Genomic DNA, 16,335 nt, shown 5'->3' with positions numbered 1-16,335 from the left:
GTCTCCTGTTTTCCTGTTGAATACACTACTACCGTACCGCTGTCCTCGAGGACACTATCCACTGTCCTAGCTGCCTATTGTCCTTTACGACCATATCATCACTTCACACACATCTCAGGGGGTTCAGTCAGAGAGTATACATAGTGCTGTGGGTGCATGTGACTGTTGTTTGACTCATTGAAGTTTTATTTTTTTCATAATCAGAGAACTGTGTGTATACAAACACTGTATATTGAACAATGTACACATTTTACATTACAGTGAAACAGTACTAAACACACTCATAGAATGAAAGGGCCTTGTTTCTTGGACACAAAGAAACTTGATATGAAAAGCACAGTATTTTTTCTGCAAGGATCTCAACAGTTTGCCTAAAAATTCAGAAGAGTTGGAACACATTACTAAAAAACAGGAATATCATGGTTGATTAAAGTAGACCCTTTTTCATAACTTACAATAGCAATGAGCTGCCTCATTAGAGATTGTTCTTTGCTGTTGCCTTCATTTGGTCTTCATTTTCCACTTAATATCCATCATATATTTTGTGAAAGGTTTTTGCCTCTCAACAAGTGTGGCCAGGTGGTCTAGTGGTAATGTCGCAGCCTCCAGCACATTTCTACATTATCAGCATAGGTTTGAATCCAGTCTACTGCCCTTTGACACAACCTCTCCATCTTTCCCCACTATCATCCTCTCTATCTGTTCAATAAAGTCAGAAAAATATATATATATTTAAAAGGAGGGTAAAGATGTTTATTGATTCACTAAAATATAGAGAATAAAATCCTCTGGTATGCCAGATTCATAGAGAATGATGTCAATATAGGATAACATGAGATATTAGTATGTGTGTTAATACACGCAGGCCTGCTACTATCCTTGCCATATCTGAGTGGTTTGGTCTCTGATAACATGTGAAATGATTCACATTATCAGATGGATGTTATCAGTTCATCTGATAATGTCAGATGAAGATATGAGTGCATCTGCAAACCACAATGCCCATGGTCTTACGCCTGGTGCCAATAACCGATTCTGTACGTTATATTACTGAATATAAATTTGTTAAGATTCCTGGGGACAAATTAGTAAATCATATTTTATTCAGGGAGTTGAGAATTTACAGTAGGGGCATATAAAAAACCTGACTTTAGTGACTTCATCATCTGAAAATAATATAATCAGATATAACCAAATAGAAAAGGGACCAAATCCCATCAGTAGAGGGTGGGAGAGGAAGCAGGCAGAAAAAGAATCCCAGGCTCAGACAGGTCAGGTGCATTACAAAGTCCCGTCTCAGAGAAAGAACATCTGATAAAGTTAAAGCATAAAATTGGATTTTGTCTCCAAAGGCACAATATGTACAGCTATTTCACATACACTGTAAACGTCATTAAAGTGCTCCATCCTATACATTCTCATACTTGATAGTGTGATATGATGTTTTACAAGGTGCACAGACTGTGTGTCATGCCCTTGACTTGACCTGGTCTGTTCATGTCCAATTGACTAACTATCTGTTTTTATCCTGTGTCGGTATGACAGATATTCCCTTCAATCATGTGTGCTTCAGGCTCAAAAACAAAGATTCAATGAGTGTAAACTAAGGATATGGACACACTTAAGAACAACATACAGGTAACTGCCAGAATAAAGAAAACACTTGAGTAAATGAGGGATACAAAGTATATTGAAAGCAGGTGCTTCCACACAGGTGTGGTTCCTCAGTTATTTAAGCAATTAACACCCCATCATCCTTAGGGTCATGTATAAAAATGCCCAGTTACCCATTATTTTGGCTACCATGGCTAGAAGAAGAGATATCCATTTATTTGAAAGAGGGGTCTCAAAGAAGTATAGGGGGTTTAAAAGGGTGTGTGTCTCAGTCACCAGATCTCAACCCAATTGAACACTTATGGGAGATTCTGGAGCGGCGCCTGAGACAGCATTTTCCACCACCATCAACAAAACACCCAATGATGGAATTTCTTGTGGAAAAATGGTGTCGCATCCCTCCAATAGAGTTCCAGACACGTGTAGAATCTATACCAAGGTGCATTGAAGCTGTTCTGGCTTGTGGTGGCCCTACAACCTATTAAGACACTTTATGTTGGTGTTTCCTTTATTTTGTCAGTTACCTGTGTCGTGGATATGTATAAATACATAAATAACAATATAAAAACATACATGGATGTGAATGTTATGTGATGTTCAAATAAGTAATATTAGTGACAGTTATGAAGTTAAAGTGTTATTTGTTAGGAGCTTTATCTTGAATTATGTTTTCAATCTTGAATGGGTCCTAATTTGTAACCTAATGGTTTCCAGTCCAATATTGAATAAGTTAAAGGTGGCATGTGGGGGTTAATTACTATGATGAAACTCCTTCAACCAATTCAACATGACGATGAACAGTTGTTCGTTTTTTTGTTGCTGCAATAAATGTTAAATTCATTGAAAAGTAATTAATGGTTAAAGAAATGTTAGAATTCCACAACGGATCCATAAAGTAACAGAATTCATTGTTACATATTTAATTTAAAACATGATCTATTAAAATCAAGAGTGGATTAGTCTTTGTGCTTGTCCTGTTCACTGATTGACATATCCTTATCCAGAATAGAGATTGGAAGGGTTCCTAAGGAGCACCAGAACACATACACTTGCGGACAGTTTGTGTCTCCACACCATACTCGGCTTAAGCAAATTCCAGGGGGGATTCTCGGACAGTGTTGGGCCTCCATGGTGACCCGGGATTAACTGCAGCCCTTGGTGAGGGGACTGATGGACTAATGGAGGCCCATGAGTAGGCCTTCAGTTAGGGCCAGGTAGCCTCTCAGGAAGGAAAGGAGAGAGGATGGCTGCTACTCACAGGCCAGCTTGCTGTCAAAGCTGGAGAGAGCAATGGCGAAGGCTTGGAGGGCACACATAGGGTAGTTATAGTCCATAGTGAATACATCCTCCGCAACCCGCCCAAACTGCATCACAATGTAGTCCGCTAAAGGGGTGAGGAAGAAACAGAAAACAAAGAAGTGATAACTTGATAAATGTGGGGTTTTAGTTACATTAAACAATATAAACTATCATTACTCAAATAAAAGTGTATTTGATTTATTTGACGTACACAGTGTAGCAGATTTAGACCTTAAAAACATCACTTTAAAAGAAGTGAGTGTAAAGATATTTCTTGAATAAGTAAAAATATGGAGAATAAAAACCCTACGGTATGCCAGATTCAGAGAATTACATAAATATAGGATAACATGAGAGATTAGTATGTGTGTTAATATAGACAGGCCTGCTGTTATCCTTGCACTGTGCTCTGTACTTTGTCTGCATACCAAATGGCACCCTATCCCCTATATCAGGGATAGGCAACTTCGATGGGGGTGGGGGCTACAAAATAGATCATTTTTACATTTTATAGTTCATTTCATGCAATTCTACACGTTGTCATTGGCTGTACAGAAAGTGTTGCAGTTTTAAAGCAAGTTTGCTGCAATTCTACATATTTTGCCATGGGGTGGAGAGGAAAATTATATTTTTTACAGCTAATTTCCTGCAATTCTACACTGTCTGCAATAGGGTGGAGAGAAATGTTTGCAGTTTTTAACATGATATCTGAGTGAGACTGACTAACCAAATCAATAGGGGCCCTCCAGCCGGTAGTTCAATAGCTGGCCGCAAAACTAATTTAGCAATCCCCCCCAAAATGTTGACATGGACTAATTGACTGACTATCAGTGACTGACATAAAAAGATGAAAAACTGCTGATGCACAACCACATTTCAAAATGACACCTGTGTATTCTACTATTCTAACTTGCAACAGTAAGTTGAAACCCCGACTGATCAGAGGGCCTTTAAAAGGGGGGCCGTGCCGACGGTTGCCCATCCCTGCCCTATATAGTGCACCAATTTTTCATCAGATTAGGGAATAGGATGCACAAAGTATTTGACATGCAGGCAGTAAGAATCTGGAGAGCTCACGGTCATTGTCGTGGATGATCTGGAAATTCTTGACTGAGGCCTGAGTGACTCTGCCGTGGAAGTTGAGAACGTAGGACTGCGTGTCGTCATTCCACACGGGGGTCTTGTTGTGAAGCTCGATCACGCTCTCTGTGCTCTTGTTCTGCCACCGCGCCAACAAAGACTCATGGTCCTGAGTGGCGAAGATAAGTCACAGACAGGTGAACCATTACTCAAGGCAACCAACTGAAACCACAGCACCAGTCCCTAACATACTCTTCCTACATTGAGGAATATTTTTGTTGACTTACATTCCGTGGGCAGATGGCAACTCTCTCATGGTCCATGTTCATTCCAGGAATGATGACACTCATTTTACGAGGTCCTTTGAACCCTAAAACATTGGTTTCCTGAAAAATAAGTATAGTGGGGACTTATATTATGGTCCAGTCTATGTCAACCACAGTATGAGTCCTCGTTGATAATGTATCAGGTCAAAACTGTTGCCATTTAAATGTGAGCACTAGGTGTCCCCATGTTCCAACAGTAATGCTCTGTGGCTTTGCCTACTAACCCCATAACATTGTATGGATTCATCCAGGTTTAGCCTCCTTTCTTTTATTTGCTATTATTTGTCCGACACACCGATGTCTCCCCAGATGAAGGCACTGTTATTAAGGGGCTACGGGGGCTGGTCCTAATGCCTGAGAGTAGTGCTCTTTGTGCGGTCTCTGGATTCAGTGTATGGATTTGACCTTGCTTGCCTCTCCTCCCTTATTTGTGTCTGACACGTCCATGTCTCCCCCAGACTAAGGCAACGCTAATTAGCTATGGGCCTGAGAGTAGCTTAATGTTTGCCTGTTTGTATCTGGGTAATAGACAACAGGAGGACTCACATAGCAGACAGCTGCCAGCTCCTGCCGCAGGTTAGTAGCCTCTAGGCTGGAGGTTGTCTTCCCAGGGTTCTGTCCACTGTCATACACTGTAAACTTGGTTCCCATGAGGTTGGATCTGTAGAGAAGAGAAAACACACTGAGGATACAGAGGGACTGGGAGAGTATGCCATGCCATACTAAAGGGACAAGGAGCCATTGAGACAGATGAAGGCAGTGGCCATTATCCCTAATCAGTCACCTCCTGGAGCCCATCCTTCAATCAGACTCAATGAGCAGGAAAAAGGCTCTGCTAATCAACCTTAAGAAAACAATACATTTGTATCCAGCCCATGATGCGCAATCAATGTAAATGGTTTACATCATCATCATCATCATCGTTTTTGGTAAACGGTTGAGTCATTAGTCGTTCAAAAGTCACCATCTCATTATTTAAAATTACAATTAGTGTTTATCATATCTTACAGTACATACAATTATGGTATTTATACTATTGCCATAGTAAATTTAATTTATGAATTAAAACTGCATTATTTCGTTATCAGCTGTCAAAATAAATAATTGTATGGCTATAAACAGTTGGAGAGGGTTAGATGAGACGTCTGCACAGCTAGGTTGAATAATGGCTCATATCTCTGTTAATCCCTTTACCTCAATCACAACTGGAGCCCCTAATGGCGGATTGGACGGCTCTTAAAGGTCAATTGAAAAGTCAGGAGCTCATTTATGCGGCCTGTCCATGACTCTCACAAGTGGCAGGTGAAAAGTCAGCTGCTCATCTCAATCCAGCTCTCCATCAGTCAAGTGTTACTGTGATGATAGAGGCGTGAGGAGCGAGAGGGACGAGAGGCGCGGAGGGGAGCGTAGCCTATCGACCAGCAAAAGCAGCCAGTACACCAGATTAATGAAGAGTGTGGCCAGGCCATGTTTGATTAGACTACCTGGGGGGCTCTCTCTGTGGAGCCACTGTGCTGTGGCAGAGCTGATGCTATCTCTGAGGAGTGCTGATGTCACTGCCTGCCTGGAAATCAAAGCCTGGAGCTCCGGCACTATTCTATACTAACACAGACAGTGAGCAGGCCCAGACAATATGTGACTGGTTACATGATCGGCAGCGTTTGAGGCTAGTTTCTACTTCACAGCAGGGCTGTTTTAATATATTTGTAGATTGTTTTGCACAAATGCCTTCTTGAACATGTGAACTTTCATGTGCCTTAATCACAAACTTGTACGGGATCCGTAAATATGAATAAAAATGTTTAATTATGAACCTAGTTTAGCCAAGGAGAAAGCCCTGAGCTATATAGGGAGAAAGACAGAATCCTTCCTTGCTAGCCACGATTGGTTGAGATAATGTAGGGTCGACCATGCTGACGGTTGCTGGCCATGCGTTTACATGTGAATTCTTAAAGAGATGGGTGGGGCTAAGGCTTAAGAGAGTGTGAACGGGCGTAAACAAAAAAGAGCTCATTAGAAGAAAGAAAATCTGTTAAATCTGACATAAACCCCCACAGTGAAATCTGGTCACAGAAAGTATTCAGAAAGTATTCATACCCCTTTACTTATTCCATATTTTGTTGTCATTTTTTTCTTTCTCACCCATCTATACAGAATACTCCCTAATGACAAAGTAAAAAAGTTTAGATTTTTTGAAAATGTTTTGAAAATGAAATACAGAAATATCTCATTTACATAAGTATTCACACCCCTGAGTCAATACATGTTAGAATCACCTTTGGCAGTGATTACAGCTGCGAGTCTTTCTGGGTAAGTCTCGAAGAGCTTTGGACACCTGGATTGTATGATGAAAAATGAAAAAAATTCTTCAAGCTAAAGTTGGTTGTTGATCATTGCTAGACAGCCATTTTCAAGTCTTGCCATAGATTTTCAACCCGATTTAAGTCCAAACTGCAACTACACCACTCATATACATTCAATGTTGTCTTGGTAAGCAACTCCAGTGTATATTTGGCCTTGTGTTTTAGGTTATTGTCCTGCTGAAAGGTGAATTTGTCTCCCAGTGTCTGTTGGAAAGCAGAGTGAAAGGATTTTGCCTGAGCTTAAGCTCTATTCCGCTTCTTTTTATCCCCAAAAACTCCCTAGTCCTTGACGATGACAAGCATACCCATAACATGACTCAGCCACCATAAAAATATGAAGAGTGATACTCAGTGATGTGCTGTGTTGGAATTGCCCCAAAAATGTGTTAGTATTGTCGAATAACTACAATGTTGTTGATCCATCTTCAGTTTTCGCCTATCGCAGCCACTACCTAGTTAAATAAAGGTTAAATAAAAATAAAATAAAAACATAATTCCACTGGGTATTGTGTGTATGTTATGGGTTATTGTGTGTAGGCCAGTGACACCAAATCTAAATTTAATCCATTTTAACACAACAAAATATTGAAATACTTTATGTGAATACTTTCTGAAGGCACTGTATGTATGTGCACACAGCATGCATGCGCGCACACACACACACAGACACAGAGCTGATGAATCAAAACAATGTAGACATACTGTAGTCAGTGCAGATCCACCCACACATCCTTATAGGAAGCGTCTGCCAGGGTGTGTAGGCTGCAGCAGTGCCCCTCTCCCCTCTCCAGTGTTCCCACAGAGTCTCTCTGTCCTTGTTTTAATCAACCCTGGCCCCCTGGCTACCAACACGCAGGTGTTGCTTCCTCATCCCAACAATGAGCCCTCAAACGGAAGTAATGAATCCAATTACTTTGTCTTCTCCAAGAGAGCAGCTAGGTGTGGACCTGCATAGCCCCCAATTCATTACAGCATATATCAAACAGCACATTCATTCAGCTACTCCAAAAAGGCAAACGTCCTTCTTGCATAACATATTTTTAAAGGTAGAGAATGCCATGGAGTTGACAAATAAGTATGAGCGTGCACTCAGTAGTTTGCTCTACTCTACATTGTTGTAATACCTATGCCCTACAGTCTGAAAGAGAAACAACCATCTTCCACAGCTTCTTGGAAGGTAACCTGGATTTCCCATAATGATGAGCTCATTATTGTGAAAATGGCAGCTGCAGCCCCGTGGTCAGAAGAAACAGCAGCAGACTCACTCACCTCAGCTTCCCGATGAAACTCTCCCCCCCTCGAGACAGATCAGTGGGATCGATGGAGATGAGGTAATTAGATGTTTTGCTCTTCTTTCTCTTCCTTCCAGCTAACAAGAACACCTATGGCAAGAACAAATCCAATTAGCAAAGCAACATCATCAGAAACAACACCATCATCAATAAGCCCTGGGATTTGAGGCTGCAACACCTAAATTAGCCTCATCTAACCAGCTCCACTAAACAATCAAAGCATGTACTCCTTTCACAGCCTGTCACGGTTGATTGGTCGTGCTAATTCACAGTGTCATGATGGTATTTGACACCAGTTTTTGTTCATAGGCAGAGGGCCAAGTGGTGTCAGGATGGATGGTGGCCCTAAAGCAGTGCTGTTCAATTCTGGTCCTGGAGGACAGAAACACTTCTGATTTTTGTTTCAACTTGGTATATAATTGCACTCACCTGGTGTCCTAGGTCTATATCAGTACCTGAAAAGCAGTAGTTTTTTGGCCATCCAGGACCGACATTAAACAACCCTGTCCTAAAGAGTCACACTTTGCGTTCTGTCAGTGTGATAAGTATTTATCCTTCTGCTCCACACTCACCTTCTTCCCATCCTCCCTCTCCAGGTGGAGGTAGTAGGTAGGGTACATGCCTCGGTCCATGCCCTTCTTGTCTCTGGTGATCCTGCACTTCACTGTGATCCCCTGAGGGGCTGGTCTCAGGGTGAACTCCTCCAGGTCGTCCACGTCGATCGCCGGCTCACTGACGGGAGGGGTGGACGCCTTGGCTGCCTCCTGATGGACAGAAAGACATATCAGTCCATGCCACGTTCAAAACATCAGATTACCGGACCTTCAGCTGTTCTGCTTCCCTTCCATTATAAAATGGTAATGGTTATTATAAAACATCCATTGGGGACTGAAACTACATTAGCACGTTGTGTTTAAAACCATGAGGCTGTGTAGACGCCATCTGGGTTTCAACAGGGGGTTAGACCCACATGGAAGAACCAGGCAGCGAGGAGACATGATTAACAACCAAACTTATAGTAACAGACAGACTGTCTCAGCAGCTTGGTGACATGGTCAGGTGCTCAGGGTAGCTTCTAATGTCACTCCTGATGTCAGGTGCCTCTCTAAAGCCCACAGTACACTAAGGAGTCACTTCCCCTCAACCTCCTCGAACCACAGGAGACTAAACAGCCCACCGCCTCCTCTGACTAGCTCTACCTCTGAGTCAGACAGCAGGAGAGGAAAGAAACAGCAGAGAAAAATAGCCTGTTCTCACACCACATTTCCTGCAGGTTTAAAATAGTCATACAAATAATAAATCAGCAGTTATTTCGGCATATGACAGAGGACAAGTCAGAAATACCAGAGCTAACCTAAGACTTAGTAGCCTGCCATTTTGTGGACTGTCATTTGTCTTTTCAGGGGGTATTATAAATAGCCTTTCAAAACTGCCAGGGGGCCAAAGGGCCAGGGTATGTCATATGCATGATAGAAAGCCATTCCAACAGGAATATTATATTCCGCTACCAAAGAGTTCAGCAAGGACATGATTTAGAGAGGCAGTTTGATATACAAAAGTTACCCTTTCCCCTCTCAGATGGATTCATGAGACTGCTTATGTTCTGAGATCAGGGGAAAAACTCCCATTTCCATTAGGTAAAACTATTCACATCAGAAGATGTCTGGGCTGCTTCCATGCATGAACAAACTACAGTTCAAATGACAATAATAAAGATACAAAAGAGGAATAGGTTGAGCATAATGTAGCCCAAAACACAAAACTGCTCTGTCGTCATTCCCCAAATTGACTAATGGCTGAGCCCCGCTGAGCAGAGGAACAAAGCAAATAGAGGGTGCATTAGTGCACACTGTGTGTAAAGTAAAAGCTCCATCCAAGAGTCAGGAATCAATAGACGACCACAGAGCATCAGATAGTGTACCTTGCAGGACTTCTTGCTGGTGGCAGAGCCTGGCCGTGTGTTACTGTTGAGCTGAGAGGAACTGGAACTGACTTCATCCTCATCATCCTCCTCTTCGTCAAAGTTCATACTACTAGAAATACCTTCAAACAGAAAATACATAATGTAATGGCATTGTCGTGCTCCTAGTAATGCTGTTTGAATAATAACAGAACTGTAAATGCATGCTGCACCATACACAAAGCACTGTACACAAAGACACAACACACAGGAACATAGACACATAAGCCTCTGTTCTGAAACATCAGTTCATGGAGAGGTTTGGATACACTACTGTCTAAAGGCAGGGTAGTGTTCTGGGTAGAGTGAACTGTATAAGGCTCACTCTCCAACAGGGAAAGAACCATGAAAAGCTTCCAATACACACCTGTAGCGTGCTCACTAAAAGCATCACAACATAAGCCTCAGGTCATAGTATACCTGCTGCTTCCTGAATTGGTTGGTTTCCCATGACAATTTTTAAGATAAATGTATCTGTCTCTGTACAGTATGTTTTCAGCTATCAAATGGTGGTGGAAACTGGAAACCTATTTACCAGGAGGGACAAAACAAGTGGAGTACTGTTGATGTTTTTAGTAAGGTGTTATTCATGATGTAATAAGCATGATGTTACTGTTTAGTTGGCTTAGATGTTATTGTTCAGTTGGCAAAGATCTCAGGGGAAAGGAGAGCTGTATTTGACAGGTCTTAATGTATAATAAATCCAAGGTTCTCACAATCTCATAATCTCAGACCAATCACTGCATGATTGGAGAGGACAAGTGCCATTCACTCTCTGACCAGTGTTTCAGACCAATCAAAGCCACAGAGGGACTGTACACAGATCAGGCTGGAGGCCAGGGATAGGCCTATATGTATTGATACCTTTCTTAAGCATGGTGACCCTCAGGTCCTGCTTGCTCTGTGGCTGAGCACTGATCACAGCATCTCCCTCACTCCCCTCCTCCACGGCCCAGTGACCCACCGTCATGATCTGGATCTGTCCCTCTTCCTGGAAGGACGCCGGCCCATCGAGTCCTGCCACACCACCACACCCAACCAGCCCCATCAGGGTCAGACCTCCATAGTTGTACAGTAACAGTACTAACAGACACATGCATTAGATCATGCACAAACATACTGTTATGTGTCAACACTCACACATAACATGCCTACATGCATGCAAACATGACATGGAGAATGAATGGAAATCTGTTGGAAAAAAACTCATACAGTATAAGTAAATGGAGTCTAGTAGATTACATTTGCCTGGGTAATAGGGGTCATGCAGTAAAATTCAGATTTGAAAGCCTTTGTGGGTTGATGTGGTATATTTTCAGCCTGACTCTTAAGACTTCCGCTGCTTCTTTGCCATTCAATTAGCCTGCGTAACAGGGCAGAACATGATGCCCCTGCTGCTACAGTCAGCTACTGACTCAGCCAATCAAGCACCAGATTACTAGTCCCTTTCACACCAATGGAGTGGTGGGGGCCTAATTTATAAACCGTGCGTATGTACAAAATATACCCCAAATCATGCGTGCGCCAGTTTTCATGCAAAAGTTAACTTGACATGAGAATGTGCTCACCTTCCAGCAAACTTTAGCTATTGCAAGCAGGCAAGTGGCCTAGTATTTTGTGCAATTGTGGATTTTTAAATTTTACCTTTATTTAACTAGGCAAGTCAGTTAAGAACAAATTCTTATTTTCAATGACGGCCTAGGAACAGTGGGTTAACTGCCTTGTTCAGGGGCAGAACGACAGATTTTGACCTTGTCAGCTCAGGGATTCGATCTTGCAACCTTCCGGTTACTAGTCCAAAGCTCTAACCACTAGGCTACCTGCCGCCCTAGATGGACATGTTTGTCATATTTCTTCTATTCTTTTTAACGAGCACCTTATGAACTGCATATGCACCAAAAACCCTGTTGTTTTGACAAGTGGCAATTAATCACTCATATTGATTAGGGAGAAATCAGGTTTGTGTGCACTGTTGAAACTAACAACTCAAAAACCACATGGAAACTGGAAATCATTTTTACATCACTCGTTGGAGAACAACCTGCTGATGACAACCAGCTACATCTTGTAGTGATGCATTTTGCTTTGGGGGTGTGGCCAAAACAGAAAGAGAAACGCAACACTTATTTGTCAATCACTCATACTCATATCACGTTGAAATCAGTAGAATGAGAAGGGGGAGTCGGGTTACACGTCCAGTTCAAACTAACCTTACTAAAAAAACACACGGAATCTGGGAATAATATGTATATCACTGGTTAGAGGACAATTTGTGGAAGACAGCCAGCTACATTTAGGATTGTTGCAAGTGGGTCGCCAATGAGGAAAGAAACAACACTATTTTGTTAATCAGTCATATCGATATTAATTTGAAATCAATAGAGCAGGAGCAAACATTTGGAGTGTATGCCTTGTTTAAACTAACACTATTCAAAGGCCACACTGAATCTGAGAATCATTTGTATATTACTGGTTAGAAGAGAATTTGCTGTAGACAGTCATCTAAATTCTAGAATATCAGATGGAAGTTGTGAGGATGCCGAAACGGGGAAGGAAATAAATCAGTTGCTTTGTTATTTAACTTCAACAAATCACGACTCGCCATAAGATATCAACAGTGACAAGGGTTAGCTGTTATTTGAGTGATAAATCCATGTATTGGTGTGAGGCCAGTGACTTTTATACAGAGAGCATCTCAAATTTTGCCTGCCATTTGAGATTGAAAACGATAGTAGAATTCGAAGTCCCAAGACCCCCGGTCTCATCTGACGTAAAAAGAATGTGTAATTACCCTCAATTCAATGTAGTCGAAACGTGAGGTTGTGTAATGTAGTAACACATATGGTCTTAGTACAGGACATTAGCGCAAATAATCTAAAATCTAATATGGCACAGAAACCTGAACATTTATGTTAAACTGCAAGATTAAAGACAAGTAAACTGAGGAACATTTTCTCTCCCATGTCTCTCCGGAGCACAATGTCCCTCTCTTTGCCTACCCACACCAGTGATAATTCCCTGAGGTTCTCAACCTCTTAAACACACCACCACAATATGGGAGTGGTTCAATCCTATCACATTTTGGAACCATTCCTATTGGACTCCTAAGGGATTCTATCCTATAGGTTTTTATCTTATAGGATCCTACAGGATTCAAATTGAAGAATCTCCCCAATAAACGATCATATTTTAGAACCAGTCCTATCGGATAAAATCCTCTATGATAGGACCTACAGGATGAAATCCTATAGGGTAGGTTCTAAAATGATTTTCTATTGGATTCTAATCGTTTTTTTATTGGATTTGGGGGATTTATAAATGAGGTTTCCTGGTCATTACTGCTTCAAAGCCACTGACATACTGTTTTTCCTCATCCTCTTCTGTCTAATCACCATAGCAGTGCAACAAGCGATTAAATGAGATGAGCCAGATGAAATCACGGCCGGTAAAATGCATATTCTGAAAGAGTGTTTTATTGCTCCCAACTGAATTAGTGACTGTCTTTTTAACACTGTGATTACACAAGAATTACTGCTGCTTTCAGAGGGAGATTGCAGCCCTTTGTTAGTGTGGTGTTAGCGAAGCAGCCAACCCTCGTTTCAGAGAGCAGCTGTCTGTCTGTCTGTCTGTCTGTCTGTGTGTCTGTCTGTGTGTGTGTGTGCGTGCGTGACGAGGTAAGCCATCATTCTGTAAGAAGAAAGGGCCATATCGGTGTTGAACGACGTCGTGACTCTGGTCTGATTAATCACTAGCCCTGAGTGAATCACATAGGAGGAAAAACAATAGCATTGAACAGATGAGTAAGGATTACAAAAGCATCCTGAGATGACAAACAGCCCTGTTACCTATATCATCTTTACAAGGTAGTGGGCTTCCCATAAACCAGCCTGGAGGGCTCACTCTGTATGCCAGGGATAGGTATCATTCGATCAGAGTGAAATAAAACATCACTGGAAATTAACACATTTCACTGCACCTATCTGGTGTATGTGACAAAAACATGTATTATTGTTTATTATATAAATAATTTGCCTTTACATTATTTCAGGAGTAGTTTCCTGCATTATTGTGCAGACAACAAAGATTGCGCCAACAGATAAGAGCAACATCTTACGAGTTCCAACCTGACTTTGCTATTAAGTTACTTTTTCGTATTTATCTTTACTTTGTTTCGTAGAGAAAGTTCATACTATTATCACATATGACCGCCATGCAATTCTGGACAGATCAACAGTTACGAATCTCGACTTTGACTTTCATATCCGACTTCAACTCCGACTCAGCTGTTCCCTTGTTCATACTGGACCCCATTCCTTTGCTGCATGGGCAACCAAAACTCTGCAGGCGTAGACGTGTCAGACGAGCCGGCATCCTTGTGAGACTGAGACGAATAGAATATCGACCGTCACTCCCCTCCGTTCCATTGGCAAATGTCCAGTCACTCGAGAATAATATGGATGAGCTTCATTCGAGAGCCTTCTATCAGAGATTTGAAAAGCTGCAATATTATATGCCTTGCAGAGACATGGCTAGATGACCATGTATGAGGAACTCAGTGGTTTCTCCAGGCAGCGGTGCGATCGGACGAATGTGGCCTCAGGCAAGTGTGGGGGGGAGGGGTGGGTCTCTTCATAAACATCAACTGGTGTGCTGCTTCCAGTGAGAAGGAAATCTAAAGCTTTTGCTCACCAGATACAAAATAACTCATGGTAAGCTGCAGACCCTTTTATCTACCAAGATAATTCTCATCTGTAATTATCACAGTTGTTTACATCCCTCCACAAACCAACACCACTTTGGCACTCAACGAACTGTATGGTGCCATAAACAAACTAGAAACCGCTCACCCAGAGGCAGCATTTCTGGTGGGCGGAGACTTTAACGTGGGAACAGTTCTACATAGGGTTGCAAAATTCTGAAAACTTTCAGTAAATTCACTGTTTTCACAATATCCTTGTCGGAGGATTGCGGATTTCCTGCTTATTCCCTCCTGATTCAGGGAAACCTCCAACTGGGATTTTAAGAAAACCAGGGAATTTATTGAAAGTTCACGGAATTTTGCAACCCTAGTTCTACCTCACTTTTATCAACACGTCTTCTGCGACACTAGGCGTGCTAAAACGCTAAACCACTTTTATTCTACTCACAGAAACGCATACAAGCCCCTCCCTTGTCCTCACTTCAGCAAATCTGACCACAACTCTATTCTCCTGCTTCCTTTTTACAAACAAAAGCTCAAACAGGAAGTACCAACGACATGCTCAATATGAAAGTGGTTTGATGAAGCAGACGCGAGGCTACAAGACTGTTTTGCTAGTACAGGCTGGAATATGTTCCGGGTTTCATCCGATAGCATTGAGAAGTTTACCACACCGGTCACAGGCTTCATCAATAAGTGCATAGATGACGTCGTCCCCACAGTGACTATACGAACATATCAAAACAAAAAAACATGGATTACAGACAATATCCACGCAGGGCTAAAGGTTAGAGCTACCGCTTACAAGGAACAGGACACATGGACGCATACAAGAAAGCCCGGTACGACCTCGGATGAGACATCAAAAATGCAAAAGGACAATATAGGAGAAAGGCGGAATCCTATTACACCGACTTCGACGCTTGTCATATCTGGCAGGGCTTACAGACGATAACGTATTACAAAGGAAACCCAGTGAGATGCCCAGTGATGCAGAACGCCCAAATGAGCTAAATGCCTTTTATGCACACTTCGAGGAATACAACACTAAGTCTTGCGTGAAAATCCCAGTACCGAGTCAATGTGCAAGAGTACGGGGTAATTGAGGTAGATGTATATATAGGTAGGCAACAGGATGGATAATAAACAGTAGCAGCCGCATTGTGATGAGTCAAAATAGAGTGCAAAAAGGGTTCCAAGCTCAATTTCACTTCACACTGCCCTCTCCTACAAGAGGGAAAATAACTATGTGAGAATGCTGTTCATAGACTACAGCTCAGCGTTCAACATCACATTCCCCTCCAAGCTCATCACCAAGCTAGGTGTCCTGGGACTGAACACCTCCATCTGTAACTGGATGTTGGAATTCCTGACGGGCCGGCCCCAGGTGGTGTGGGTAGGCAACAACACTTCCACCACGCTGACCCTCAACACGGGGGCCCCTTAGGGGTGTGTGCTTAGTCCCCTCCTTTACTCCCTGTTCACCCTCGACTGCATGGCCATGCACGACTCCAACACCATCATCAATGATGACTCCTTGCTGTCCCCAGTCCACCTGGCCGTGCTGCTGCTCCAGTTTCAACTGTTCTGCCTGCGGCTATGGAACCCTGGCCTGTTCACCGGATGTGCTACCTGTCCCAGACCTGCTATTTTGAACTCTCTAGAGACAGCAGGAGCGGTAGAGATAGTAGGCCCAGTAGGC

General features: G+C 42.3%; 1 protein-coding gene across 3 annotated transcripts in view; it reads right to left on the bottom strand.

The window, feature by feature from the left end:
- Positions 1-163: 163 nt before the first annotated feature.
- Positions 164-16,335, bottom strand: part of LOC106562367 (tubby protein-like) — a 104,761-nt gene continuing 88,589 nt past the window's right edge. For all 3 annotated transcript variants that reach the window (XM_014127206.3, XM_014127209.3, XM_014127208.3), the window contains 8 exons: positions 10,799-10,951; positions 9,896-10,017; positions 8,547-8,738; positions 7,952-8,064; positions 4,866-4,980; positions 4,281-4,379; positions 3,991-4,162; positions 164-2,998 (listed from right to left, as the gene is read on the bottom strand). In XM_014127206.3, coding sequence (XP_013982681.1) covers positions 2,865-2,998; positions 3,991-4,162; positions 4,281-4,379; positions 4,866-4,980; positions 7,952-8,064; positions 8,547-8,738; positions 9,896-10,017; positions 10,799-10,951 — 1,100 coding nt within the window. In that variant the 3' untranslated portion in view covers positions 164-2,864. The remainder of the gene's footprint in view (positions 2,999-3,990; positions 4,163-4,280; positions 4,380-4,865; positions 4,981-7,951; positions 8,065-8,546; positions 8,739-9,895; positions 10,018-10,798; positions 10,952-16,335) is intronic.

Source organism: Salmo salar, chromosome 11, assembly GCF_965601325.2.
Source record: "Salmo salar chromosome 11, fSalSal1, whole genome shotgun sequence".
NCBI lineage: Eukaryota > Metazoa > Chordata > Actinopteri > Salmoniformes > Salmonidae > Salmo > Salmo salar.
Note: the sequence above shows the minus strand (reverse complement) of the source record. Positions and strands in the feature narration are given on the sequence as shown.